The sequence below is a fragment of the Pholis gunnellus genome, assembly GCF_910591455.1.
Source record: "Pholis gunnellus genome assembly, chromosome: 3".
Lineage (NCBI taxonomy): Eukaryota > Metazoa > Chordata > Actinopteri > Perciformes > Pholidae > Pholis > Pholis gunnellus.
Window position 1 is genome coordinate 21160021 of NC_136529.1, and position 25469 is coordinate 21185489.

The 25469-nt window shown below is 41.3% G+C and overlaps 2 protein-coding genes across 2 annotated transcripts; both read left to right on the forward strand.

The window, feature by feature from the left end:
- The first annotated feature begins 4595 nt into the window (after positions 1 to 4595).
- kbtbd8 (kelch repeat and BTB (POZ) domain containing 8) lies at positions 4596 to 11143 on the forward strand. Its single transcript, XM_079156769.1, has 5 exons — positions 4596 to 4624; positions 6160 to 6367; positions 6559 to 6865; positions 7053 to 7872; positions 8043 to 11143. The coding sequence occupies exons 1-5, from the start codon at positions 4609 to 4611 to the stop codon at positions 8504 to 8506; spliced, it is 1815 nt and encodes a 604-aa protein (XP_079012895.1). The 5' UTR covers positions 4596 to 4608; the 3' UTR covers positions 8507 to 11143.
- Positions 11144 to 12345: 1202 nt separating this feature from the next.
- LOC306693818 (monocarboxylate transporter 2-like) lies at positions 12346 to 25251 on the forward strand (the record flags this gene model as incomplete). The annotated part of the gene is made up of 4 exons (XM_079156453.1): positions 12346 to 12562; positions 18982 to 19125; positions 20401 to 21216; positions 24839 to 25251. 4 exons carry the CDS (start codon positions 12346 to 12348, stop codon positions 25030 to 25032), a joined length of 1371 nt encoding a protein of 456 aa, XP_079012579.1. The 3' UTR covers positions 25033 to 25251.
- Between the last annotated feature and the right edge of the window lie 218 nt (positions 25252 to 25469).

Sequence of the window (25469 nt, forward strand, 5' to 3'; positions counted from 1 at the left end):
AGAAAGTTACTGTTCATGGCCAACAAATAGTCCGGCATTTAAAACGGCGTACTGAGTTTTTTTTTCATACCAATTAGATAAAAAAATATATGACGTATTAATTACTGGATTTTATTACCTTTTGACAGAGCCATGCTAGCTGTTTCCCCCCGTTTCTAGTCTTTATGCTAAGCTAAGCTAACCGGCTTGCCGATGGCTATGTTCTCATAGCAAGAAAGTGAAAAAGTGTACTTCCCAAAATGGCAAGCTATTCCTTTAAAGCAAGGCATAACATTTGTTTTACTTCATGATTTATTTACAATCAAACAAAGCCATCAACAAAACGTCCAAATCTGGAGTTATGCAAAAGAAAAAAAAAGAACTCCCGTTAGCAAACAACTTTCTCAGCAGGTTGAGGTGCTAGGGTTGCAGTATAGTTGCTATCGACTCAGCTCATCTGCTCTTCAGGTGGGGTTAGTCAGAAAGAAAGTCAGAGGACAAAAAATGGACATTTTAAACATGGAGAAGGATCAGCTCTGTATTTACAGCAGCCTCCCATTGTGCTCCTATTTGTCTCCTCCCGAGTGGCGGGGTGGGGGAGCCCGTGGCTCTTCACAACATCTGCAGGCATTCTTATACGGGCATATAATAACCCATTACCGCCATCTCTGACAAAAACACTCATTTAAACTACAATTACACCCCCTGCCTCCTCTTCTTCATGCATCCCATCTTATATCTTCTTCTTCTTCTGTTCTGCAATTCAAACGTTGCCAACATACGACTTCACCGTTTAACCCCCCGCACTGTCTCTCTCTCATTTTCCCAAGAGATCACAAGAGTCGGCCCCACAACAAAAGTGGAGCCTTATGGAGAAGATGAGAACACTTAGTACAAATGTAGACCCTTTCACTTGTGTATACATATTATACAAAGCACAGTGATGAATATACATATTTACCTCACTTAGGAGGTAAATGGGAGTTATACTTGGAATACAAACAGCAGTTGTGTTCCTGGATCAGAGACTAAGCAGCAAACGATGATCCCATCTCTTCCTACATAGCCTCCGCCGATCTCTTCTAATTTCAATGGTTACAGCCACTCTTGCAGTTTTTTCAGGCTGAACCGGTATCATATTATGAATGCTCACTATGGTAATAAATCTCTCGTTCGGGGTGCAGATCAGAAAATTCTGTGCAAGGTGGGTAGGGAGTAGAAAGTGCAGACATCAGGTGATCAGTTTCAATGTATCAAAAGGGACATCTGTAGAGGGGTAAACAGAAACCAGAGCTTTCATCAAATAACAGCGAATCCAGGAAGCCCTTTTCTCTCATTCAACAGTAGGTAGGCCCAATTTCACAGGCCGCACTGTGGCTGAATGGAAAGAAATTGGAAAAAAAAGTGAAATCGATTGCTTAGATTGCAGTTGTACTTTTATTTCTCTCCCCTTCTGTCATTTTGCAGTGTTATGCAGTGTTAGAGTGCATTTCCGGCCTGTACAGCACTGATGAAAGCACTGCAGTAAAGGTGCCACCTTAAGGTTTGCAACAATGTCCTTCTGCATTCAGCAATTACTGCTAAACATAATCCAGGTAGGAATGTAGGCATAATGTCGGCTGCAAGTGTCTCTGGCTGCATGCTTGTACACCTTCTGCTGAGTTTATTGTATTGAAATATCTTCATAGAAAACATTAATAAAGAAAGTAAAGAAACAATCTCATAAGATGGAAAATAAATATGATAACGGTTACTTTCCTGCTGCTGGCAGTATTCTGTTGTGCCGGTATTAGTTGTAAAAAAGTTACCAGAATCTCCAGTGCACATAGTCAGAAGTTAAACAGTGACACATTTTCTATTATTGGTGTGTACTCGAGCAGAATGGATATGAAATGAGTTTAAAAAAAAAGAAAAGTCTGAAGTGCTGCCTCTCTGCCCTTCAGGGTATTTGAGGGTGTTCAAGTTCATATTGGGTAAGAGTGTACAGTGTTTCACTTATAAACCCATTTTATACATCGTCCACTAAATCTGAATACTACAACAAGACAATGATAGAACCAGCTTTCCAAGAGTTTATCTAACTGCATGTAAACACCCTCAAATCAAAACTGACTGAGAATTCTTTACCTTATTGTCATAAAACACAGAGCCAACACAATAGAAAACGTGTCAAATACTTGCATGAACTGCACTGTATCTTGTTTATTTATAGAATAGAGAAGGATGATTTTTCTTAAGAAAATTAACAATTTATTAAAATAGCTGAAATCCTGCAGGCTGAAGTGGGAGGAATACTTAAAGAAGTTGAAATCGCAGTTTAAAAGGAAGTGCTGCAAGAAGTTGAAGCTCAGTTTAAGTGTATGCACTGAATGAAGGTGACGTGTCAATTTAAGTGTAAGTGCTGTACGAAGTTGAGGTATCAGTTGAGGTGAAGGCTGAAATGAGTTGAAGTTGAGTGACAACGTGTAAGTGATGAAATACGCTACAACTGTCAGTTGAAGTGGAAGTCCTGAAAGAAAGTGCCAGTTCAAGCGTATTAACTGAAAGACAATGCCAATTGAAGTGTTGAGGTGTAAACAATAGAACAATTAGAGTACATTTTGTATGAAGAGTGGAAGTTCTGGGACTTAGAGGAGCGGAATAACATTTCAACAATTCAACATTGAAGACATTAGACCTGAGATGGAAAGTTAAAGCATTGAAAGTATCAGCTGGAGTGTAATCAGTGACAGCAGCTTAACTCTCAGTTAAATGATAAGAAATGAAAGTAGTGGAACTCTGGGTTGACCAACAGGGAAAGGAAATGAAAGCAGAAGGTTAATGTTCTGGATACGAGAGACACAATATGTGATGCTGCTTAACAATCAGACAGGCTTGTGTAATAATTCTTACAGATCCATTAATAAGTGATTACTAATTAAAAGCAACAGACATTAAATGACAACGTGGTAAAATATAAAAAAAACCTAAATCTTAAATCTTACATTTTCCTTTTGAATAGAGAGATTTAATAAAACTTGCTTATTTGTTTCTGATCAAACTAAATCATCTACTAAGTGAGTACTGTTATGAGTATTATTGACTTGTTGCCCATAATGTGTAATATTATGTCATGAAATTGACTTCATTAAATGTTGGCCTAAAACGTACTTCTTCTCTGGATACGTCATTAGCATACTGGGCAGTATGAGTGGTCTAAGCGTTATTTATGCAGGTTAAATATTTGTCTTCCACCATCAAGCCTCATTTGTTTAATCAAAAATAAACAAACAAATAAATACTAGAAGCACAAATGATGGGGGTTATAGAATACAGCTCTACATGAGAATGATTAAACGGAAATCCTAAATGTTTAGCGGGCGAAACATTGAAATCATCTTCAGACCATTTTCACAATCATTGTGTTAAATAAGCCTATTGATGAAACCTGTGACGCATGTGTAACAGTCAATTCTGGCGAAGACCACCGAATGGATGGAAAATATATAATTAAGAAAGAAAATACAATATTGTTAACTGAGCCTTTGAAGCAAACATAATCCTGTGTCAATAACTCATAGCCTGCAAATATGATAAGAGGTGTAACAGGTTATGTTTTATAAATTGAACTAAATTCTGAAAACTTGCTGACGATATAATATAAAGTTTGTCAAAATTAAAATGTAATTTGAATTAACTTGGAGGTCTGCAATGAAAAGCTGTGAAATCAGAAATGTATCATTTGCATATTGATTTATAAAATTAAGTCAAGTAAACGTAAAAACAAAGCTAAACTAAAAATTAACTCTTTTAAAGTTGTCCTTGGAACACATTGATGAGACAAATTAAATGTATTGACATTTAGTAGATATTGAACTCTGAACCACAGTGGTGACATGTGAATGCTTTTGCCAAATGTGCCACACAAACACACTATGCTAACATAGAGTTGGCAGTACATGAGCACAGCCACAAAGCAGTACAGCCAAAAAGGTGAGAACAAAAGAGAGTCAATTAACTAATTTACAGGAGAAAGAAAATATATCCTCGGTGTGATTCTGGTTTCACATGCAATTTGCTTTTCATACAAAGTGGAAATGGCTTATTTTAATCCCAAATACCAACTGAGAGACTAAAACCTATTCATTTTTCCATATCATTTTGGGAAAAAAAGGATGTTTGATTTGATTTAGTTGCAGACTTTATAGTTTCAATTCATACTCGATAATGTTTACACCATTTGAGTTAGCTTCTTGTCTATATGACAAAGCGTTTAGGAACTCATGGTGTAGGAAATTAGCCTCTATAGGAGAATATTGACTACCCTTTGTGCTCCAACATGTTTGTTACATCAGCTCAGGGCACTGCTTCACTCTCTGTGTTAGACTACTCTGCATCCACCTGCTTAGATTGGCTGCTTTGACTTGTTTTGGTTGATTAACGTCACACCGAGTGCAAGTCTTGTTATTCCTTTACAGTGAATAATTTGCCCGTACACGACTATCAACTTTTTTTTTTCTATTTCAGATGAAAGGAACGGGATTGGCTGAGAGATCCGGGCTCCTCTTGTGATTGGTTGATCCTTGTTTCCGGGGCCCCGTTGTGCCCTTTCTGACGTTTCTCGGTCTGCCCCGAGATAGACTGGAGAGAATGGCTGCCAGTGGAGGTTCGCAAAAAAAAAATCTTCATTGTTTTGTGTAGTAATCAGACTGAAATAACGCCTTCTAAAGTTAAAATGTGTGTGTTTATATGTTCGTGGAGTGTAGTGTTGTAGACTGATAGAAAGAGTCGTGACATGTTGCATTGTCGTTAAAAGGGGTCAGGCTCTAAACGACTCCTCAAAAAAGTGTTGGTTATCGTTAGCCTCGCTATGCGGCTAACGTTAGCTGTCTGGCTAACTTTCGGCCGGTTAGCTTGCTACCCACAGCTGATTGTGTAAACACTTGTTTATGACAAGAGACAAAGGTTAGACAAGTGTGGTTATAGTTGCCGTTTTCAGTAGTAACGCTCTAGACATTGTGCTAAATAATGTTGTGTTTCTCTAAGGTTGAAACGTTACGACGGAAAGCGTTTGAGTTATTATCGCCCTTTAAATCTCGCAATGTTGTGTCAAAGAAAGCTTTTGCTAATGTTAGCTTGGTGCCTAGCTGTCTGCTAAAAGTTACGCTTGCTTGTCAACTAGCTAACGTTATAGTACGCATTGCTAGTTTTTGTGATAATAACACATTCCGACCAACCGTTATAAACTGTGAAATAGTTGTATTCCTCCAGTTGCCTTTCAGTCCAGTTAGCCACACACACACGTTGACGTTACTGCAGTCACCGGTCAATGTGAGATGTTAGCAAGCTAGCTACCACCTGGTGAGACAGTAGTTTTCTATACACTCATCGCGAGCCTTTGTCCTGTCAATGAGTTAGCGTTGCACAACACGAGGTATTTGTTGGAAAAAGTTTTTTTGTTCCATAGCAGCTGATAATATAAGACGATATAGTGACACGTTACAGAAGGCATGACGTTTGGCTAGCTACTTGTATATAACTTGCCATTACACGCGTGACAAGGAACATGTTTACTTTGCAGACACTACTATAGGGGGACTGAATCCACGAGTTGATAGGCCCACATGTTATCCGTGTGACCAGTCGGTCAGTGAGAACATAAACAACTTTGACCAAAATTAAGGGACATTCAGATGTAGAACAAACGAGTAAATGGGATGGGGTGTTTTTTTAAAACTTGTCAGTCATTTATATATCTGGACCAGATATACTCTTAGCTCATACACACTGTAAACACCTAGATGAGCATTTATTTTGTGATCTATTTTGAGATTTTATACTGTTCACTTCTCAGTTAAAAACACACACTCGGTAACCTTTGCATTTTGTTTTTCTTTTAGCATGTTTTAGAATTAGAAACCACATCGCCAGTATTTTAAACACCTGCGGCATCTCAAACTCATCTTGTGTTCTGTTAAAATGTATGACACCGTACAGGTGTTAACAATAATCTATTTTTATGTTTTGCCAAGACTGATCACCTATAAAAAAGTGATTGAATGAAGGGTCTCAAAATGCTAAAAGGAATGACTGCTTACCAGATAGAATTTAAGGAGCCTGTATCAAATCACTGTCAGTGTTTTGTGTGGTTTCTATAGGCGCTGTGCTGATGTGTTTCTCTCTCTTTCTTGTGTTGTTCAGAGGTAGGGAAGCTGTTACAAGTACAAAATGGGACACCTCCAAGCACCAACTACAACGGGGTAGATGCTGTTCATGCCTGTAACGTCCTTCAGCAGCTCAAAGCCTTGTACGATGAAGCACAGCTCACAGACATCGTCGTAGAAGTGGACCATGGCATGACTTTCTCATGTCACCGAAATGTCCTCGCAGCAATCAGCCCGTATTTTAGGTGGGAAACGTCTGATGTTTACTAATGTTTGTGTTTTCACAATTTAGTGGCCGATTGTCAGTTCTTTAAAAATAATGTAATGTTAAGATCAAACGTCTTTGTCAAGTTTTAGCGTGTTTGAATGATAATGTAGTTGTGCGAATTGATTCATGTAGTTATAGCATTTGTGTTTTCTCCACCATCACCACCAGGTCCATGTTCACCAGTGGCCTTACAGAGAGCAGCCAGCGTGAGGTCAGAATCGTTGGCGTGGAATCTGAATCCATGAACCTCGTCCTAGACTATGCCTACACATCCAGGGTCATGCTCTCCGAGTCCAATGTCCAGGCCCTGTTCACTGCAGCCAGCATTTTCCAGATTCCTGCCTTGCAGGACCAGTGTGCCCAGTTCATGATCAGCAGACTTGACCCCCAGAACTGTATTGGGGTCTACATGTTTGCTGATGCCTATGAACACCAGGAGCTGAGGGAACGCTCACAGGACTACATCCGCAAGAAGGTCAGTTAAACTTTAGCACAGGATTGGTTTGCATCGTGATTTCATGATTATATCTGCTGCTACCATATTCCAATTTCATAAAAAAAAAAAAGTCAGACATTCTGTTATTTGTTCTTGTAACAGTGCTGTCTCTGTGACTAGTGTGTTTTGTTGCTAATACTTTAAACATTTGATGTGTTTTTGGTAGTTCTTGTGTGTGTCATGGGAGCAAGAGTTCCTCCAGATGACCAAGGTGCAGTTGGTCAGCATTTTGAACAATGACGACCTCAACGTGGAGAAAGAAGAGCATGTCTATGAGAGCATTGTCCGCTGGCTGGAGCATGATCTGTCTGGCCGTGAGACCCACCTCGCTGAGGTTTTCTCCCAATGCATCCGTCTGCCCTTGCTGGATGAGGCCTTCCTCAGTCGGATACCCGCCCCCTTCGCGTGTGCCCTTTCCCTCTCTAAGGACCCGGCTGAGGCCAAAGCCCGCCTCACTGGCACCAATGGTTGCCCCCAGCGCCTGGGTATGACTGCATCTGAGATGGTCATCTGCTTTGACGCCGCTCACAAACACTCAGGGAAGAAGCAGACGGTGCCTTGCCTGGACACAGCCACGGGGAGGGTGTTCAAGCTCTGCAAACCACCCAATGATCTCCGGGAGGTCGGTATCCTGGTGTCCTCAGAGAACGACATCTTCATTGCTGGAGGTTACAGGCCGAGCAACAGCGAAGTGTCCATAGACCATCGGGCGGAGAGCGACTTCTGGCAGTACGAACACGCGGGCAATCGATGGCTTCCACGCGCACCTCTGCTGAGAGCACGGATCGGCTGCAGGCTTGTGCACTGCTGCGGGAAGCTTTATGCACTGGGAGGCCGAGTATACGAAGGCGATGGGCGAAATGCATTGAAGTCGGTAGAGTGCTATGATGCCAGAGACAACTGTTGGACAGCAGTCAGTGCTATGCCAGCGGCCATGGAGTTTCACAGTGCTGTGGAGTACAAGGACCGCATCTATGTCCTCCAAGGTCAGTTAATGCTGCTGATGTGACACTATGTGATCTCTACAGTGGACTGAGGATTTTGTGATACTGTCTTATTTCTCATATACACACATTTGTATGACAAACATACGTGACAAAGTATGTTGAAGCAGTTCACCCCAGCTCTAAATTGCATTTCTTTTTGTTTTCTGCAGGTGAATATTTCTTCTGCTTCGATCCCCGGAAGGACTATTGGAGTCATCTCGCCCCGATGAGTGTCCCTCGTAGTCAGGGTCTGGCTGCCTTGCATAAGAACTGCATTTACTACATTGCCGGCATCTGCAGGAACCACCAGCGCACCTTCACTCTGGAGGTTTATGACATTGAGAAGAACACATGGAGCCGCAAGAGGGATCTGCCCTTTGACCAAGCCACAAGCCCGTATATAAAGGCCATGCTGCTGCAGGGAAAGCTACACCTGTTCGTACGAGCCACACAGGTCATGGTAGAGGAGCACGTGTTTCGCACCAGCCGAAAGAACTCCCTTTACCAGTACGACGACGAGGCCGACGCATGGACCAAAGTCTACGAGACACCTGACCGCCTCTGGGATCTGGGTCGCCATTTTGAATGCGTGGTGGCCAAACTTTACCCACAGTGTCTACAGAAAGTGCTTTGAGGAAGCCGGGGTTTTGTGAACCCAACCTATGAGGCAGAGGGGAGTTGTGTGGTCCTGCCTGCCTTGTGCCTGGTGTTACCTCGGGTTTGCACCACAAAGGACCATTCTTTTGATTAAGTCTTAAGTCGTTCAAACTTTGGTTTAACATGATCAAAATGGGGTGCTTTTAAAGATTGCAGTATTTTTTTTTTTTTTTTCTTCTCCCAGACAGCACCAACTACCCACACTGATCCTTGTTTAACAAAACCGTACAATGAATCATAAGTGCAATTATCCTATTGTTTGCTTGTTGTTGAGCCATGTTGTTCCATTCTTTGTTTTAGATACATATAGGTAAGGATTTCTACAAATGATAAGCATGCAAAATGGGGGTATTGGCAAGATACAAGTGCCCTCTGGAGATAGATGCTAGGTGTCAGCATCAAGTGAAAATCTATATAAATATAAATATATATATATATAAATAACTATATAAACTATATATTCATACGGGTAAGGTGAGTACCATAGCTCTTTAGTTGGTTGCTGGCTCTGAGGTTTGTGTTTCTATTCTCTTCTCAAGTCGCTTCAGCTTATTTTACGGACGAGTTTTAATTTGAAGTGTGCTCGTGATTTACATTACTTTAGTGTTTTTGACTTTTTTGTTTTTTACAGCTCCCTCTTCCTCCACATGCGTCAGTGTGTCAAACAATACACTATGTGTGGCCTCCGAGCTATCTTTTAAGTTTTGTTTGAGATTCCAGTTGCATGGGAGCTCACAACCGCCCCACTCTTTGAGTTGGCATCCATTTTGTGTCACGTGCGAAAGACAACTTAAGTGAAATGTAAGAATACTCACTCTCCACATTGGAGAAATAAGGACGGAGTCAAATTTGTGGCAAACACTAAGTGGAAAGTTCAGAGCGACTAACAGGCTTACCTCAGAAACTTCAAACATGTTTGATTAGGAGAAAAGGGACATTTCAGGCCGTCGTGTTGATGAAGCAGCTGCGTGAAAAGCTCAGTTGAGCATTGAGCTCTGTTGACGTTGTCTTTGACATCGGATTATAATCATTTGAAAAAGGTTAAAAAAGCCTTCCTCTGAAATGGCAAAAAAAAAAAAAGCATTTGAGGTCTTGTTATTGTTGATCTGAACATTGAAAAGATTTGTTTGTAGTAGCAATAAGTCATGGAACTGTGATCAGGCTATATTACGTTATATTACCTTTCGTAAAAGTGCATTAATTGTTGTGTGTGTGTGTGCGTGTGTGTGTGTGCTCGTCTCGCTGGTGAAAATCACGATGGTTCCAATGATTGTGCGGCTGTTGCACGGGGTGCAGGCTGGCAGCGATGCGTAAGTTAGTGCAGATCATTTGGAATGCCGATGTGCCTGTGGCTTCGAAAAAGGAGGCGACAGATCCAAGAACTGCTCCTCCCCGGAAGAATATCTGAAAGGTCTTACTCAGCGTTGCACTGAATCACTCTCCACTTCAGCAGTCCCGTCACTGCAAAACGTTACGAAAGCGCCCTCCTGGACACGCAGACTATATGTGAGGGTGGCTCCGGGGTTGTGTGCTAATCCATCGAACAGCCGTCTTTACACGCCGTCACGCAGAGGGCACAAATTGTTGGTGCTGCTTTCTCTCCTCCTCTTTTTTTTTTGACAATCTTGTATAGAAGAATTAATACCACCACTGAGTGGCGTTCCCTGTGAAAGTGTGACATTTTCAGTGCCGTCAATATTTCCTCATGCAGGTTCCTGTGTCATCTTTGCACTACAACTTTCTCTTGTGTTTTATTTTAAGGAGTGCTCAAAAGGTTTTAGTAGCCGCATAGCAATCATCTTATCGAGATTTACATGGAAACGAACACCGGAAGAGTCGCATCCAGTGAGGACTCGAGGATACGACGTAACTTCTCCAAGAGAAGGATCCACTGTTGACTGACTCGGAGCTCATGTTTTCTTGGCCCCCCCCCCCCCCCCCTCGGCTTTGAACAAAACCCTCAAAACTGCCTTTCATCGAGCGTGAGAGAAGGTTTGAGCTACATCCACGTGTCTACAAAATGGCCATTTGAGAACCAGGAACGGAGAACTCTCAGGATTTCTACTGATACACAGTACTGTATTTAAATGTTTTTGTTATGTGTAATATACTGTACTATAGGTTTGCTGTACTTGCACAGTTTTTTTTAAACTTCTCTTTCTTTTATAACTTGAAAAAAATAGATGTGATTTTCTTTTTGTTGTCTCCAGTGGCTGTGTTTTGTTTCTTTTCTTTATGTAATTGCCTATTTAGTTATGGTAGAGTAATCCTGATTTGTTGAGAAAAAAAAATGATTACCCCACCCACTCCCCCCCCCCTCAGTAGTACAGTAGTATTTCTTTGTAACATGTCACCACAACTAAGCATTACAGATCAAGTAACTAAATAGTTGCGTCACGTTTCATACACCAGTCATGTAATACAACAAGCTACAGACCGCTTTCTATGTTCAGGAGTCGGAGGCCTTGGGCTGCAGTACACAGCTCACTCTGGTCATTTACATGTGTCACTCTTGGGTGCTATTCCATCGTGTTCATGCGTTGCTTTCGGTGGTTCGTCTGTTTTTTTGGGTTTCGGGTTATAGTGGTGGTTGAGCTTAACTGTGAAATTCACATTGCACATAATTTGAAAATAAAATTATTAAAAGTGAATATTCTTGTTTTCTTTTTACAAGTATGGTATTATATGTATCACGTTTTAGGGGTAGATGTGCATTGTGTGTGATAAACACTGAACTGACTTACAGTTATGGAGGATGTGGTAACCGTGTCATCTCGTGGGCTCGCCCCACGCTGCAGCGTGACCTTTAGGTTAGCCTGACCGACATGCAGAGGAGGCGAAGCTGCTGTAGTAATGAGACTGAAACCAGTCAAACAGCGAGAAAAAACCCCGTGTGTGTGTGTGTGTGTGACACGTGACCATAAGTCAAATAAAGCAGTGGGTTGAAACTTCGTTCACCAACTGTTGAGAGGGTAACGTGCTGCGAAGGCGCTCAAGTGAAAGGTAAAGTGTACCCAAAACTTCGTACAATACAGTTGTGAGCATATTTGTCTTTAACGCTGCGGAAGTTACCGGTTTAACATAGCTGCGACGTTTTATGACTGATTTCGGCAATTGTCCACGTGTGAAGTGTCTCCTCCCGTCCGACTCCTAATGGAGGAGTAAAGATAAAAGACGAGCCGTTCTTTCATTCACGACGTTTGTTTTCTAGTTTTGACGTGAACACGTGTAGTGCACGCGCGGTAGACAAGTTTGTCTAAAAAGCTAGTTAGGACTCAGTCACTAAAGTGTTGACTTTAAGCGTTTCCTGCTGGGACTCTTTGTTGTACTTTTATCTGTGATGGTGTCTACCTGGTTTACCAATAACTGCATTCGTATACACGTTACACTTTTCTAAACTTTCTGAGCTCAATTATTTAGGCTTACTGTCACGTGTTTGCTCCGTATTCGCCGTTCTAAACGGAGTTATTCATGATCATATGAATAACAGGTTTATTCACTTTCAGCATTTCCCCATCTAATCATGATGAAAATATTGCTAGGTCAGTTATAGCCTCGTGTTTACAAACACAACGTATGTAAACACGCCTTTCACAGCAGATTACGTGAAGTTATATATTCAGGCTTTTATTTTGAAATTTGGCGATTCGTTTGCTGACATTAGGTTCACAGACAGTACATTTGAAACATCAGTTCTGCATTCTACATAGTAAAAAAAGGCTTAAAGAATGACCCACTAAGTCCTCTAATTTTCCACATATGTTTTGTTGTTTTAATAACAATACCACGTATGTTTCCCTCTGTTTGAACAGGAACATGTCCCCTGCTCTAGCAAATGATTTGGGCTACAAACCCCTGGATGGTGGTTGGGGCTGGATGGTGGTGGTTGGGGCCCACATTTCTATTGGATTTGCGTACTCCACGCCCAAAGTCCTCTCCATTTTCTTCAAAGAGATCCAAGAAAATTTAGGGGCCAGCTCCAGTGAAATAGCGTGGATCTCCTCTATCATGCTAGCCGTCATGTATGCAGGCGGTGAGTTGATTCAATCTGTATCTGTTACATTGGTCTGCCCAAATGGGGAAAAAAGAATCACTATTATCAGTAGCATTCCCTGTGGCCAAATAAGCAACAAATAGTTCACACATCAGTTTCTTTAGACTATTAGAAAATGGTAGGGCGCTCCATGTGGCGGTAATATGACGGGATATTCAGCGATGTGCCAGGAAAGTACGGGAAGAAGAAGACTGTGGTGGAAGAGCGTCTTATCCCATTTGCCGATTTTGGGCTTCTTCGTCTCCTCGAATTCTCTAAACGCTAAGGAAAGGTGCTTCAATGCTTCTTTTCCCATCTCCTTCAGCGTAGAGTACACGGGACCATCCTTTACCAAAGGATGAGATAATGCCGTCCAACAATTTCTTGCAACTGTTGTGTAAAAACAACTTAACGAATTGAGTTCGAGGCGTTTACTTAGATTCAAGCAATAGTTTTATTTATCACAGAGATATTAGCCGAGCAGTTAAACGTGCACGGTCCTAACAGTTCCTCTCTGATTGAGAGCAACGTGAAAAGGCGCTTGGACACGGCAGCGCGGTAAGTTTTGTAGGTTCTCCTTAGAGGAGCCATTGGTCAAAGTCAAGGTGCAGGCGGGATCGATTTTAGCAGAGCGACGGCCTGGTTGGAGCTCCGAGCATATCCGCTCGCACCGGCTCACGTCCGGGATCCTCCTCGATGCATCATCAGTGTGTGTGTATGTTGTGAAAGCCTAGCCTAACAGGCTCCAAAGTGTGGCGTCTATGTTTTGCTATCTCAAGCTGTGGTACGTACTGTTCTCAGCTGGCAGTTTACTCCACGATTTGATATCAGTGTATAGTTGCCCAAGCGTGGCCTTCAGAGTTACAGTTTTTCTCATTCCTTTGTACAGGCGAGTGCTAGAGCGCCCCGCTTGGAGTTTTAAACCTTCATAACCTGTAACTCGCAACTCCGCTAATTAGCACATAAAGCTCTGATTAAATTTATTTACATAACACAACACCAACATTTAAAGCAACACACCGCTCATCTGTTGATGAAAACAAATGATAACGCTGTCTTGCATTGGTTTTAAAATTATTTCCATACAGACATAAACCAATTAGGATTCATGTTGCTAAATATGAGTGGACAGTGACAAATATTTCCTTTTTAATATTTGATATGTATTCACATAATTGCACGTAGGAAACATTGTAGTTTCACCACAGCAGATCCATTTCAATAAGGTCTCTTGACCTCATGACGTTTTCCATCGAAAAGTCTTTAGGAAGTCATTTTCTAACCCTTTACGACCGCATAGACAGCCATAGATGTTTAAATTGTGTAAGGAAATGCATTTAGCTGTTTGTTAGACCTCAAGCGTACATCATTTGGATACAGTGAGGGCGACATTGTCATTTACGCATATTGATTGATGTTTTATTTATTTTATTACAGGTTTTATAATATATTTAAGCAGTTAAATGCAGTCGTTCAAAGTAATCTGATCGTCTTAAACATGTATGTATGTATGTATATATATATATATATATATATATATATATATATATATATATATATTATATCTCAAATGTATTGGAATTGTTCCCTTTGTTAAGTATATGCAATTGGTACATATGTGCAATCAAAATATTTATTTAAAAATTGTGACCAAGGTATGTACTGATCTGTTTGTGTTCCCTTAAGGCTCCTAAACACCAAGTCCACCTCTAGGAACTATAGCACTGATAATTGTGTGATAATTGCTGATCAAATACTCAGGATTGTCATCCGGCGCACATCTCCTCTTGAAAGTTGTACTTGAACACAACACAAAGACTAAACTAATGGCCAGCTGGCTGTCTATACGTGAACGCCGGCGAATAAGAAGTCAGAGTTGTGTGTTATTAATTATCAATCAGCATCATGGCCTAAATTAGACAAGTCAATTTGAGTTTTATTGCAAATGAAAAAACAGAAAATAAGATGTCTGTCTTCTATACTAAGAAAACAACTGCTGTGCTGTATATTTATTTTGAGAAGATATATAATTGATAAATTGACTTCATGTGAGTTACTTCACCCACTGAAATAGTGTTAGGGTGCCTAACAAGAGGCATGATGTTAGCGTGTGTTGCTCACCTGACTTGAATCTAACTGTCCACACTGACACCGTCAGTGACGCTGAAAGTCGGTCAGAGTTGGGGTTGTCTGAAAGACAGTCAGTCTGTAATGAAGTCAGACTAAATGCTGCATGACATTCATGTTCTTGCTTTAATTTGAATGGTCAGGATCATTTTAATTTGACAGTTATTAACAACATTTCATACACATTTTCAAGTTTTTGACTTAAAACTATGCAATTTTACATCATTTTGTACCATTATTACGATAGATGAGGCCCAAAAGCTTAAAGACAAAACTTGTTATAGTTGAATAATAATTAAATTGTTTGCACATATCTCAGGCTTTATCTGAAGATATCATTCTTATGGCAATATATGGCCTGTATAATCCTATTCTGTGACTCTGAAGAGCAGATTTAGAAAGCTGAACATTGTTCTCTCAGTGTGCAACATGTGACTAGATCAATCTCGTGAGCCCTTATGTCTGTGTCTAGACAGACGACTAAATGCAGCCTCCTTATTCATTTGAATGGGATTCATTTGTTGCAGATGCCGGTACAGACGGCTTATTCAGCAAAGAAAATTGTACCTGGCTCAACCTTGGCTGGAACTCGATGCACTCGATGCAATGAGTTGTGGCAAGGTGCTGTGCTGGCCAGTCAAATACCTGCAAACACACATTCCTGGTAGATTGCTTTGTAATGGGATTGGCATGTTTTTTTTTTTTTGTCTACCTCACATATTTTATAGTTGGCGCCACACAACCTCAGCACTGAGTTGCTGGATCCACAGTACATCTTGCCCGTCATGGTTCTGGTCTGAACCCATTTCTTGGTTTCAACCACAAAGCAGCAATGGTAGCAATAGGACTCAGTAGACCTTTACATCTTTTATCTTCCAAAACAAAGTACAAAGTACTACTGGTGGAGGCACATCACTGCTTCCACAACAGGCAAAACAAATTGCGGAATTTAAAATATATTTTTCCACAGTGGATTTGAGAACTTTGGAAAAGGTATTGGACGACACAAAACATGACAAAATAAAAGTCTTGTGGAGGCTTTACTTGAATGTATCAGTAGCTGCTTTTCAAGGTTACGGGACAACAGGGTGTGTGACTCACCTGCACTCTACTCAGAGAGGCCGAACTGGTGAAATATTCCCCTCCACTGTGGCTCAGGCACAGGGCTTCATCATATTGTCCTTGGCAAGGCTTCAGCAATGTCACCCAGTGGAGGAGAGAGACAGGGGGAATATATCAGAGGAAGGTTCAGCACACTTGGGTCCGACACCAGTTCCCCACGGGGGAGACAGGACAGCCTTTTCAGAGTACCTCTGACTTAAGGAGCCCGAATGATAAAGCTCTAATGGAAGTAGAAATGGTGGTAGTGCGGGAGATGCCCTATTGAGACACGGCTACAGTGAGAGAGAGGGATGATCTATCTTTGACCCCCGCAGGCACCTGGTTAACTATGTAAACCGCGGGACGGATATTTGTATTTAATGTACTGTAGTTAAAGTGGTACAGCAGGCACAGTTGTTGAGGACAGTTTTTAACAGCTCAGCTTGAAGCGAGAAAGAAAGATAATAAATGAGAGAAAAGTTTTGACTCAGGTGTGATTGATTGGTACCCATCAGTGGCGGGCCGTGCATTTTATACCTGGGCCTTCACTGCTGTCCTGCAGCTGAGCCACCTCCTAATAACCTCATTATGACGACACAGCTACGGTTATTTATTTCTAGGGGTGTAACGATACACGTATTCAAATTAAACCGTTCGGTACGAGGCTTACAAACCGAACAATACGTTTGAATAAAACTAGTGCATTTGGAAAATGCAGAAGCTTAAATTGTAGGAAATATGTTTTCTGTGCTCACGTAGGAGACAACGGGCTGTTTGACCTCTGAACCCGGAACAAACCCCCCCCCCAAAAAAACAGCTGAGTTACCGCACGTGTGTTCTGGGAGGCTACGCTAAATTACAGCGGAAAAGGCATTCTGCTACACACTCGAGGGCACGGGCCATTAAGATATTAGATGTAAAAAAACAAATGCAGTTCACTTAAAGACTAACTCCATCCTCCTTTCTTTGTTGACAAAGAGTTTAATCCCACGGTTAAATCCCAACTCACAAATCCGTTTCTCCTCCTTCAGCCATTGAGTGTTAAAAAAACAAAGCTAGGTAAAAAAAAAAAAATCTACACCAAGCAAAATGTCATAATTTCTTCCATATCTTTCAATTTGAACTCTTACTACTCCAACTAAGCTCTGATGGCTATTTTAAGTTTTGTTTTCCAATAGTCACGTTCTCGCCCACTGACCAATCACAGCACACGCTGCACCTCACTGCAGAGCTGCACCTTGATACTGAGCTGCGCGTTAATGCTGACGTACTTGTAGGCCAGCTAGAAGGCTCTGGCACGTCAAAGAATACGCCCAACATGTCAAACTAAAGATCTGATTGGTTGAAGACTATGACAATCAACAATATCGTCCCCATTTACTTAAACTGCAAAGGGATTCACTTGTGCGTCTGCAGGCCTGGGGCCTCTCTTCTTACCTAGAGACACAAGGGTGAAATCTGATTGGATAAAAGCTCTACTTAAAGAGAAAATAAGCTAATGGGAAAAATATTTTTATAAATTATAATACATGTAGTGTATTGAAGAAAAATTATAAAATAGCTATAACTTTGTGATTCTGTTTAGGCCTGCAAAGAAGGCTTTGCAGGCCCTGACGGCCCACCACTACCATACATCTGTTTATGCATATAAGCATTAATGTGTTTTTTAAGTGTAGAGTTAATGATAAACACACACAAAGGCATTTTTGAATGGTAATTTATGATCTCAATTGTGATATCAGTGCATGGAGATCAGTCGATGAGTCTTTTAGTCAGAGATGTCCCAGCCCAGCTCAGACAAAAGTAAACTGCTGAAAAAGTTTAGGTGCCTCTTTATCCTCCTCTCAGTCCTCTCTATACTGTAACGCTGAAACATTTAGTCCATTAAGTGATGAATTCACTAATTTATTAATAAATTTTTCAGGCAAAAGTTTCCAGACTAAGATTTACTGTTTTCTTTCAACTTTGTTGTCGTAAACTAAATAAATATCTTTGTGTTTTGGACTGTTTGTAAAACAAAACAAGAAATTGTGACTGTGAACGTTCTTTTTTTTTTCTTCATTTTATAGACTATTTATAGAGAAAATAATGAGCAGATTAATTGAAAATTAAAATAATCCTTATGTGTCCTGGTAGTGTATTTGTTTGTGTAATAACACCGGTTGATGACACTTTAGCCTGATGACATCAGAATCAGCGTACCGGCAGTGTGACATGCTAACAGACTCCAGTGTATAATGCACTGCAGTAGCTTCAAGATATAGGGAAATGCATTGAAGATGTTCTGTTCTGTTGATGGTCAAAACTGTGTTTAATGTAGTCTTAAATGTTGTTAGCTTAGCCCATGTGCTGCTGCTGCTGTTTGACAAACTGCTGCCTGCTGGCTTGAGCCTCTTTAAAAGTACATGCATTGATTTATATCCGTGTGGAAGCTTAGATATTGTTCTTTTAAAATGAACACGGATTCAGTTTAGGACAAAATACTTTCCCTCCTTGTATGAATCTGTTTTCTCATGCACTGAGAAATTAATCATCCGCCGTGGTAAACATGCTCTTGAAGTCAGTGGGTGTTTGCCAAACATGTAATCCTCTTACGACTCACTGGGCTGTTTGCAAATATCATCATCCACACAGGAGCACTTCTCAACACTTCCGTGAAAAGCGGCTGCATGTAAAGAATTCAATAATCATGGCAGCATATTAGTTTGATTGATGCTCTCCCAATTTTTCTATATGAATTGAGTAAAATAAATGTATATTGAAGCAATTGGTCTTTATAGCAGGGAGAGAAAAGAAGTTTGTCATTATGATTTGCTGCAGAAGGAATGGTGGTGCAATGTCACTCTTTCAGGCAAGGTTATGAATGAAGGGAAGAGTGACAGCATATAAAAGGCTGTTTAATTGCTGATTGATCATGGTGTGTGTGGCATTTTACATTATATGGGGAGAGTATAATGAGTCCCCAAGTTGCGTCGCAGCGGATGCAAAAGTTTTTGGAGGTGTTCCATCATCCGTTGTGATATCCTTTTGTCCTTGGTTTAGCACTAGAGGGAGAACTGGTGATGCTTTGTATACCCTTCATCACCAGCAGTAGCCAGGTTTATTACTAACTGTTTATATTGAGATGTCAACATAATACTTCTGAACCACTCACTCTGTCAATCTCATTCTGTTCCCTCTCCTCTTTGCAGGACCAGTGAGCAGCGTGTTGGTCAATCGCTTTGGAAGCCGTCCAATAGTCATACTGGGTGGACTGCTGTGTGGAGTCTCTATGGTAACCGCTTCTTTTGGGAACTCCATCGTTTACCTCTACCTTTGCATTGGCGTTATAGGAGGTACAGTACTTGGATTTTTTTATTGTCTTTTACAATATCTAGTGACACTGCTTCCTGAATGCGTTTTTACTACTGACACACTGGCCTCCATAGACCGATAGTTAGTTGATTACAGCCCAAAGTAAGACGAGGTACCCAATGTGTTTGCAGTCAAGTGCACAAGCCAACTAATTCCGTGATGGGGATCCTAGGCGTATTTACTTCTTTCCTTAGCATTTCCATCAGTTCTGGTTAAGACCTTCTGGGGTAGGGAAGGTTTGCGACGTTTCATATCCTTTCAGAATCTCTGGGTTCCCTTGACTGAGCTGCCGTGCTGATTGTCGGGGGGCCCAGGGCATCTGCCCCAGCTCCTGGGGTGCAGTTAAAGCACCAAGGGGACCAAAGACCAGGACGGTAATCAAGACAGACCCGTCCCGGATCCCAGAGAGAATGGTCATCCGTGGCCCTGTGTGCCCTCCCGTAGGCTCCGATCATAGTCGTCACATGGGGGCTCTCCGCCACCCTGTGAGGCTCATTACCCTGCCAAGGACTGTTGTGAAGGATTAATAGGCCCAGCAAGTGGCTGGGCCATGTGCGTTGCCCGGGGGCATGTGTGTGCCCTGCTCTGCTCCCCTGTGCTCTGGCGCACCCTAGCAGACCTAGCAGACATATGCTTACACACATGCATACGCACATATAGGCAAAATTATGAAGAACATCCCAGACTCAGTGAGTAGTTTTTGGTAAATACTTATCCTTGTATATACAGCTCCTTGCCCAGATTTTAAATTTGATTGATTGTCCTTCTTTTGGACTTTATATTATGTGTGTTCTTTTAACACCTTTTCTATAAATCTTCATTTTTATAAATCTTCTTTAGATCCACTATTAGATATTCACAAAAAAAGCCTTTATCATGGAACAAGAGAAGACAATTAAATCATCATTGTTAAGGGAGAATATAGCACCCTGACCATCTACCTGTAGCTCTTCGTCCTCCAAAATAAGGTAATATTAAATTAGGGGTAAAAAGGTAAGCGTGTAAATGCAATACCCAGGCTTTCTAATTTACTTCTATTTAAATGAAGAAATTATTCCTGAAATAATTTGATCATTCCGTAATGAGATTTTGGCCATTATAAGTGAAATGAGATGGAACCTTAATGAGCACCAAGCTGAATCATTCTTGATTTAATTTCGCGAGCACCCTTTGGAGTTTAGGTGCAGGACGGTTTTCTCACTGAGGCTTTTTGAAATGTGACTGTTTTTGCTTTTTTTAAATCTGTCTACTTGCAGGCTGTGGACTCTCCTTAAACCTCAATGCATCTCTCACCATCATCAGCAAGTATTTCCTGATTAAGCGTCCTATAGCCAACGGACTTGCCATGGCTGGGAGTCCAGTGTTTCTGTGCATCCTGGCCCCCGTCAACCAATATCTACTGCAGAAGTTCGGCTGGAGAGGAAGTCTCCTTATCCTCGGGGGTCTGATGCTCAACTGTTGTGTGGCCGGGGCCTTGATGAGGCCCGTCGCTCCGCCTCGTAAGCCGTCCACTTGTGCAGCACAGAAAAACGTGGAGGAAGAGCCAAACGAGTGCAACACTAAGCAAAAAAGAAGCTGTATGAACAACGCTAAGACGTTTTTGGATTTTACCTTCTTCAAGGATAGAGGCTTCGTCATCTACCTCATTGGGAACATTATGTTCATCTTCGGTGCCTATGCGCCCATTGTGTTCCTGTCAGCCTATGCTATTAGCCAAGGCGTAGAGGAGTACTCCGCAGCCTATCTGCTCTCTATTATGGGCTTTGTCGACATGTTTGTCCGGCCTGGCACTGGCCTGATAGCCAGCAGCAAGTGGGTCCGGCCCAGAATCCAGTACTTCTTTGGCTTTGCAATGGTTTTCAACGGCACATGCCACTTACTGTGCCCACTGATCAAGAGCTATGCCTTCCTGGTGACGTATGCTGTATTCTTTGGCGTGGGCTTCGGCATGGTTTTCGCCCTGATATTCGAATGTCTGATGGACCTGATGGGAAATCAACGCTTCCCCAGTGCTGTTGGACTGGTCACCATCATCGAGTGCTTCCCCATGCTACTGGGACCACCTGCTGCAGGTAACTGCGCACACCGACCATAACCTGTCCGTTCACAGACATGACAGAATCTGAACAACGGGACCTCCTCAGAAAAACACTTTTCCATGTTTGTCTGGATTGTTGAATCTGAGAAGCCAGTCACAGACACCAGTATTTACTTTTAGCTGACTTTAGAAAGCCTTGTGCTGATCCTTCCGACTGAAGGGCCAAGATGAACACATATATACAAACACACACTTTGAAAAACAAACAGCATTTTTACAATAGAAATAAAATAGCCAGTTTGGTGCAAGCTCCTTTGTAAATAGTGCAGCACTGACTTACAGCAAAGCTACATTCTTCCTTTCTCTCTTTGTGTGTTTTTCTCTGTTTTAGTCACAGGCTGTGCATTGTGTTGCTTAAGTTTTCTGCTCGGTTGCCATGACTGTACGACAGAGTAAGTTTGTCACTGGTGAGTAAGGCTGTTATGGGGTTTGGCCTCCATACAAATTATAGATCATAACTCAAAGCCAAGAAACTCAGGTCTTCTGCGCCCTTTACATTTTCTGTTTTGATATTGAAAACAACAGACGCGCAGTCTAACAAACGCTCCCTGTGTTACTCTCTGCCTGTGTGTCCTGTGCAGTCATTGGATCTAATGAATGAAGCTGTGTTCTGGCTGCATGACCCAAACGTGATTCCAGTCTGAGACAAAATTATTTTGAATAATTTATTTTTGACCGTGAACCATAGATGATAAAAGGTGAACGCACCAGAGGCCCGAGGTTTGGGTATCTGGTTAAATAATTTGTCTTCAATGGATCATATGAATCATTTACACAATATTAATTCATTTCATTAAATACATGTTGTCAGTGGGGACTTATATAATGGGTTACACTCCCTTTTACTTAATTATATTGCTCAGCATCAACTTCCAAACTGCTTAACTCTTTTTCTTCGCCAGCCGATCAAATACAAGAAAAAGCCCTTTTTCTATCCGATCACTTACTGTATATCTCCAGCATTCTTCTGTCTCTGAAAGGGCTTTAGATTGAAGTGTTGGGCAGTTACCTTCATGGTCTAAATAACCGTGTAATCCGAAAGATATTGTTTACCCTCTCTGCTTCCCTGCCATTTTCGAGATTAGTGCACTTTTGAAAACTCCCACTATGAAACACTCTTCTCTTGAGTCCGTAAAGGCAGAAGCATGGTATCCAATGACGGTAACTGCCTCTGAAAAAGGAGAAAATTGTTTTTAGTGACAAATTGTCATCAACGGAACAAAAGTACTTTAAATTGAAGTATTACTTTTGTCAGAGTGTGCTTTCTGCTGAGGTAGCTACTTGTGAAATAATCTCAAAGAAACATTTTCACTGTGCTGGACACAAAAAAAGCTAAACTGCACAAAAAGCAGAAGTACCACACCCAAAATGTGTCTTAAAAGTCAAATGAGCCAGCTGAGTATGGCTTTGCAGTGATTGCTCTACAGACAAAATCATTTTTCATATGTCAAAGTTGGATTGTATGTGTTGCAAAATAAGTTGTTTACGTGTCAATCAAGACGACGAGGTGATTAGTCGATCGACGGAAAAATAAGCAGCAGAAACTTTTTAGAATTTCTATCTATAATGAAAATAGTTGTTAGTTGCTGCTTTTGTGAAGTTATTTATATAGCCCAAACTCACCATTTTGACCCAGAGGGCTTCTGTACAACACACCGTTAAACACCCTCTATCTTTAGCGAAGCAAAAGTTAATTGAGGTTGATTGGCCTCAAGATGGTCGAAGTCCTCATTGGAAAGAATAAGCTAGAAGACAGACCCCATGCAAGTTTTAGCCAATTTTGTTACCCATCATATTAACCACATGCATGTGGAATGAGTGTTTTTGAAATAGCACAGAGAGTATCTTTCTCACCCATAGTGCTAGTACTGAGTACTAAGTAAGTGATGTACTTAAATACCTGTCAGGCACAGAATAAACAAGTTTTTCAAAATGGTAAAAGTTCTTATTTTGTATTCAGCTTGTGCACCAATCCATATATCAACATTCAAGAGATGTCTGTTTAGTGTCCTAGATAAATGCACCGAGGACGTGCAGACTGCTGCATGACTTTATCAGCCGTACATATCGGCCCGCTGACGAACTTTTCCTTTGCCTCCAACCTGAGTTCTAATGAGGTTAAAATGAATATGTCTGGTTTGACTGGCGACCCTGTTCTGAGGCGCTCATTAAATGGGGTAAATAAGTGCCTTCCTGCACGTCTAACATTCTCCTCCAGAGGGCACAATCGTTATGTCTCCCCAGTAACAAGTCCGCTTGTTACTGCACCCCCAAACCTCCGGGTCAGTCCAATTAGGAGATAGTGAGGTAAGTGGGTGTAATTAGCCTTTTGCTTTGGGTGTTTAATGACGCTCTATTCAAACTCTCATTGAAGTCCTCTACCTGGGCCATAATTAAGCTGTGAATACATTAAAAAAAGAAAGAGGTGACCATGCCAGATGGATTTAATTACCACTCAGCCAATCAAGGGCTGACTTAATGAGGGTGATGGTCATTGTCGTACACGCAGCAGATGAGGACTATCAATCAGATGATACAGACTGCATTGAGATCCAAATACAAAATGACCCCTCCTAGTATAGTACAAGACCAGACATGCGCGCACACACACACACAGACACACACACACATTATCATTGTTTGTCGTAAAGATGACAATTGGCTTACTTAAGGAAGACCTACCCAGGAAAATGCCCTTTAATTTCATAGATTCTGATAAGATCCTGTAACTTTCTATGCAATAAAGGTCCTTCTACACTGTTAAGTGTACCTGGTTGTCAAAAACACTTCTGAGTTTGGTAAAAGTAATAAACAAATAGTTCATTTTTACAGGTATACTACATATTTTTATCATGGAATGATACTGATGTTAAATTTTATATATATATCTATATATCTATATCTCTTCCCTTCACTAAATTAAATGAGCTTGTTTTATATTTTTTGCTGAATTTCAAACCGATAGAACATATTCCTTAAAAATGATTATTGTATTAAATGAATTATTATATTAACTGGTATAAAGCAGGGATTGTAATATAGTGAGATGGACAAACAGACGGTCCGTCACACATGCTGAGACAGAGAGATCCTCCACGCCAGGAGGCAGGGCGGGGGGGTCTTATCCCGTTAAGACCCGGAAAACCTGGAGGCTTAAATCTGATCTAAACTACATTTGTCACTTTTCTGCAGACTTTGGCTCGATATTTATGGCTCTGAGAATGGGCCTCTCTTCTGATTCGTTTTGGTAGCAGCCGTCCAAATTGCCTTCCCAGAGATGCCGGCAGAGCCAGGAAGGGTGTAATGGCCCTCTGTCATTTCCGACATGGCTCTTCTCAAATTGGCCCCTGCTCACTCTCAATCCCTCGAACACACACAGAAGCCAAGAGTTTGGTCTTGCTCTTCACCTTCAAACTTGTAAAGTGGTCGAATAAAGATACTATTCAGTGACATATTGTGTTGCGCTTGTCACGGTGTACAACATTTCCGAGTGTGTTTTTTTTGTTTCGACATAGTGTGGCTTAAAATGGGTACAACTGACACTCCCTTGGTTTGAAATATAACTCCTTTGCACCCTTCTGCCCTTCTCCACACAGGGTTACTGGTGGACCGCTTTGACTACAAGTACCTTTTCTTCATGTGTGGCTCAGTGATCGTGGCTGGCGGGGTCTTTATCTTCGTCATGAACATCTACAACTACCACATGCTGGAGAAGGAGAAGCCAGCAAAGGTCAGAGAGCAGAACCACATGACCATAGAGGACCAGGACCAGGTGAGCGCCTCAGCCTAAAGAGAACAACGGAGCCCAGAGAGATCCATGGCCGGAGAGAGAGCAAAAAAACACCAAATTAAATGGGAATTAATTCAACTCGCAAGTCAGGAAGTGCTATTTAATTATTGCAGGAGAAGAGGGTCCAACGAGCCAGTCAAAGCTGAAACGGTGGAAACTGTAGAAAATACGATGCAAATATGGCATTTGTGTTTGTTTCATGTATTAATTTGAGGAACGTTACTGTCTCCATATCATTCTTGACGTTTTTGCGACTATTTTTAGTATCTTCACTGGAAGTTTGAGTAAGAAACAAGTCACCTGCTTGTTTGTACAAAATTCTCAAGTCACAAGGAATGCGTCACTGCGCACAATATCTGAGAGCGAACGCTTACAGTTACTGTTAACTTCTTTCTCTCAAGTGATCATGAACGAACACTTTATGCTTTGAAATTCCG

Bases quoted from the DNA above. Each gene is read 5' to 3' on its own strand.
- kbtbd8 (XM_079156769.1), top strand. The intron at 6,368-6,558 runs GTGGGAAACGTC...CATCACCACCAG, and splicing joins GCAATCAGCCCGTATTTTAG to GTCCATGTTCACCAGTGGCC. The intron at 7,873-8,042 runs GTCAGTTAATGC...TGTTTTCTGCAG, and splicing joins CCGCATCTATGTCCTCCAAG to GTGAATATTTCTTCTGCTTC.